This window comes from Macrobrachium nipponense, chromosome 40, assembly GCF_015104395.2.
Source record: "Macrobrachium nipponense isolate FS-2020 chromosome 40, ASM1510439v2, whole genome shotgun sequence".
In the NCBI taxonomy this organism is placed as follows: domain Eukaryota; kingdom Metazoa; phylum Arthropoda; class Malacostraca; order Decapoda; family Palaemonidae; genus Macrobrachium; species Macrobrachium nipponense.
Genome location: NC_061101.1, coordinates 41,208,108 through 41,213,107, shown reverse-complemented (window position 1 = coordinate 41,213,107; position 5,000 = coordinate 41,208,108). Strand labels below are relative to the sequence as shown.

The window sequence follows — 5,000 nt, the reverse complement described above, 5'->3', positions numbered from 1 at the left end:
AAAAATCAAAGAGATAATCGAGGATAATCCGAGATCAATGGTTTATTCACGGCGACATTAAAACTATGTATGATATTGCCTTGAAACTTAAATACCCAAGGACTTTAGTAGATGCGACATGGAAAAGAGCTAGGAAAACATGTTATTTAAATAATGACAAACTGTAATTTAGGATGGATACCATTCTCTAATTACCGTATGATGAAAGGTTTTTAGAAATTCCTAGAATTTTAAAGTTTTTCAACATAGATATTGTTTGCAGTAATTTTAGTGTTAAGAGTTTAGAAATAAAAAATTCTCCTAAAGATGTTCCTGGCTGCATATATGAAATTCCTTGTAAAAATTGTGATAAAATATTTTACCGACAAACTGAAAAATCACTTTCACAACGAATCAAACAGCACCAATATTCTGGGAGAACTGGCCAAATATCGAATGCGTTATTCGTACGTGTGAGAGATTTAGATCACCCTATTAACTGGAGTGAAGCGAGAGCCTTAGTCCCACGTACGACACAGTCAAAAGGAATATCATTGAATCATTTCATTCATCAAGTCAAATAATGGAAGTGTTCTAAATTTAAGTCTTGGTTTGTTTGAACTAGAAGCCTTCATAATTTATAAAGTTGTAGATAAATATAAGCAACAAAACTGATATATTTCAGAGATGTGTATTTCTGGTGATAGAAGTTCACTCTCGACGTGGTTCGTAAGTCACGTAAAGCCGTTGGTTCAGTTGCTGAATAACCACTGGTTCCATAGAAACAATCAAAATTGCTATATTCAATTTTATACATTTTTTGGACATTGTCTGGTTAAATATATGGTTTTAGTTTGTGACCGTGTGTCCCAAATTATCCAGGCTTACTTCTGACTTTTACCCTTTTGACAATTAACCACCTGGTATTTTTGATCCTTGTGTTTACCTTGTAACCTTCTTTCCAACTGTCTGTATCTCATTTGTGCCCCGACGATGCCTGAATAAACAGGAGGAAGCGCTTGGTACTGACCCTCTGCCTATCATTTTCTTGTGCTATTCATTTATATATATATATATATATATATATCTATATATATATATATATATATATGTTACATGTATATATATATATATAATGGTATATAATATATATAGATATATATATATATATAGATATATTAATATATATACATGTAGATATATATATATAATATGTAGTATAATATATATATATATATATTATATAAAGTATATATATTATATATCTATATATATATAGATATACATAGTTATATATATATAGATATAATATATATATATATATATGTGTATATATATATATATATATATTTTATATATATATATATATATATATATATATTATATATACATGTGTGTATATATATATATATATATATATATATATATATATATATATATAATATATATATATATAATGTATGATTATATTGGACTTTTATCTTTTTTCCATCCCGATGTTATAAAATCTCATTTTCGTATTTTATTTTTTATTTAAATTTTTTCTCCACAAATGTTTTCATTACACTCTAGTCACGTGTGTGTGTTACCAGTAGGTGAAATGATTTATTATTATTATTATTTTTATTATTATTGTTATTATTGATATCTTTCGTATTTTTCGTATTTTTGTCGTTTGTTTTCGTTTACACAATTTGTCTATTCACATTTGTTTTCATTACACCTTTGTGAATGTATTACCAATAAATGAACTGGGTTATTATTATTATTATTATTATTCGCTCAGCTACGGCAGCAAAGGAAAGCGAGTGAGTTGGCGGGAATGGCGAATCGCCGACGAGAGCGACAGCGGAGATTCGACGGATTCGCTCATCGACGAGGCTGAACGACTCGCTACCACCAGGATTGACATAGAATCAGGTAGAAATATTTCTTGTTACTTTTATTGATTCACTTTTCAGGTTCATTTGTCAACTTATAAGAACCCTTTATGGAAAAGGATATAGAATTTAGGACAAAGGCCAAGTGCTGGAACCTGTCAGGTCATTCTGTGCTGAAACGGAAATTGACAGTAAGAAGGTTTGAAAGGTGTAACAGGAGGAAAGCCTCGCAGTTGCACTAAGAAATTATTGTTAGAGGGTGTGGAAAGTCAGATGGAAGAAAGAATACAAACGGAGGTATGGTAAAAGGAAGGAAGGAGGTTGCAGCTACGGGCTGAAGGGATGCTGGAAAGACATTAAATAATGCCTACAGTGCACAACGCGAGGTGCACTGACAGCACTACCTCCCAACTTTTTTTTTTTATAAATTAGTTTACCCATACAGACTTTTATTATCATATCGCTGCGTGCAAAGAGACGTGTATATGTTGCACTTTAAGTAACATTTTTGTTCTTAGAGGGTTGGTACTGATGGTATATATCAACACGGCACTCCTTCCCTACCTCTCCTTGCGTAATTAATGGTAAATGATGCACAATCCTCAGACAATGGAGATTTGCACCTTTAAAATGTGCATAGTCAGGCCTGTATTTGATTCTATAGTAATAAAATCCAAGAAGATCTGATCTTGTTTGTCCTCCCCTGGGTGACAGTAGGTGAGACATGACACAGTCACCCACCCACGGCAAACCTGGTTTGTCTGCCTCGGGTGGTGCTGTGTAGGTAGGGGAATGGGAGGGTAAGAAAGACATCCACCCTCCTGAAAATCTGTTTGTCCTCCCCAGGTAGAGGCGGGGTAGGTAGGGGAGACAGTTTCCCCCGGTTCCAGCTCACGTAGCAGGCTCGCTTAAAATAATCAGCAGATAGAAACAGTAAAGCCTTATTTACTAAAGTATGGTTGAAGTTGAGAGTTACTGATTGCTTTGACTCAAAGTTTAACAAAACATAAACACTCGTCATGTATGTTTTCTTGATGTTATGTATAACACATAGGTATATGATGCATTTAAAATTATTGTTAAGCTGTCGGTAATAGACGCAAGTAAAATAAAAGCTGCAAAATTTAAACTGAACAGGTAATGTAAATATGTAGTTTTCAGAATCTGAACCTAAATTTTAATCTAGTATTTACTTAATGAATTCAAAGAATGTTAAAGTAGATGGGCATTTCCAGTCCTCTGTTTTATTTTCTCTTATATTTGCAGATTCTAATCAGTATTTAAGCACTGCTGCTTATTTGGTGGGCCATATCCCCTTTCAGATTGGCAAGAGAGACTTCTTAATTGTTTGGCCAAAGAGACTTGTAAATTGTTAGGCCATATACCCTTTTCAAATTGGGCAGAGAGACTTCTTAATTGTTGGGCCATAGCCCTTTTCAAATTGGCCAAAGACACTTCATAATTATTGGGCCATATCCCCTTTTTTAAATTGGCCAAAGAGCCCCTTTTCAAATTGGCCAAAGAGCCCCTTTTCAAATTGGCCAAAGAGACTTCTTAATTGTTGGACCATAGCCCTTTTCAAATTGGCCAAAGACACTTCATAATTATTAGGCCATATTCCCTTTTTTAAATTGGCCAAAGAGCACCTTTTCAAATTGGCCAAAGAGACTTCTAATTGTTGGGCTATAGCCCTTTTCAAATTGGCCAAAGAGACTTCCCAGTCCTTGTTGATTTTAATATCTTGCGCATTATATAAGGAGCGACCTATATTACGTATTATTTTGTTTTTCTGAACCATAAAATTGGTTATTGAAATAATGTATTTGCTTACTGAGGTGCCTTCAGTTTGAAAAGATAGTTCAGTCATTGTCAATAGTTGGCCATTGCATTTTATGAAAGTATCATAGAGAGCCATTTTGAAATAATTATTGCAGTGGTACACTTGTTTCATATTAATAATTGTAATAACAGACTATTTGAAAATTTTCCAAAGATTAGTCAGTTGAGTAATCTCATTCAGAATGTGGCCAGAACAAAATTACTTGCAGGGAAATTTCATGGTACTACTGTAAAGCTTTGGAGTTACTTACGTTGTTATAAAGTTGTTGTGGCAATGATGTAACCTCAAAATCTGCAGTAACCTGGAACTGATTTTTTTTAAATAATATATTTGAAAAGGGACATAAACTCCGAACGACGTAACCCAAGTCTGAAGCGGACCCTGGGACTTCCTGTGTGTGTGTGTGTGTGTGTGTGTATATATATATATATATATATATATAATATATATATATATATATATATATATATATATATATATATATATATATATACATACCAAAATTGTAAGCATGTTGGGCATGTTTCTCCCTTAACCAGTTTTTATTCAGCTGAGATTCATTGATACCAGGGTTTATTTTCTTATATTTGTGTTACAGGTTGGATTAAAATGAAAGATAACTGGGGTTTTGATTAATTAACCTAACCAATCTTCCCAACTGTAGTTTTCATGTTACATCTTATTTCTAAGATTACTGGGGTTATCTTTTTGTCACTTGTACTCCCTTCCCCTAGGACACTGGCTCTGGTTTTATCAAATATTTTGTGACACGGTTGTTGTCTTGACTTTGACCCACCACAGTCAAGAAACTAAAGGTGATAGGCATTAGGTCAACAGAGGCACAATGCATGTTTAAAGAAAAGGCCTGAATTGCTTGTCCAGGCCTGCAATTGAAGTTGTGACTCTTACTGGTGAAGGATGGCTGGTATCTCTTGACCGGGGTATCCCACAAATATGTGAATATTTTTATTGTAAGTAAAATATATACTTACAGTATGTTCATACAGAGTATGTCTGCATGTTTGTGGTTCTGGGTTATAGAGCCAAGAGGTTTTATATTATTTCATCATCAAGAGACATCTTGTAAAAGCCAAAGAACTGGAATGATCAAAATTATTCAATCTGGGCAAGCGCTTCCAAGATGTAAGACAAAATGCTTATGGTATAATCAAGACACTGTTACCTGTACCTAGTCAAGCATATTGCAAGACCAATGGCCTCCTTAGCATTCATGGAAAGAAGACACAAAAACAATTCTGTGAAGGAAAGGAAGTCTAGGCTAGATGTAGATCATTGTGCTT

At 33.6% G+C, this 5,000-nt stretch overlaps 1 protein-coding gene across 5 annotated transcripts in view; it reads left to right on the top strand.

The window, feature by feature from the left end:
• Positions 1-5,000, top strand: part of LOC135212111 (uncharacterized) — a 210,308-nt gene that overhangs the window by 91,514 nt on the left and 113,794 nt on the right. For 4 of the 5 annotated variants that reach the window (XR_010313820.1, XM_064245507.1, XM_064245505.1 and 1 more), the window contains exon 6: positions 1,766-1,899. Coding sequence is in view for 3 of the 5 variants with exons in the window: in XM_064245507.1 (XP_064101577.1) it covers positions 1,766-1,899 (134 nt within the window). In the remaining 2 variants the exon portion in view is untranslated. Of the gene's footprint in view, positions 1-1,765; positions 1,901-5,000 lie in introns of those variants that run through there. The other variant, XR_010313821.1, reaches the window with a different exon arrangement.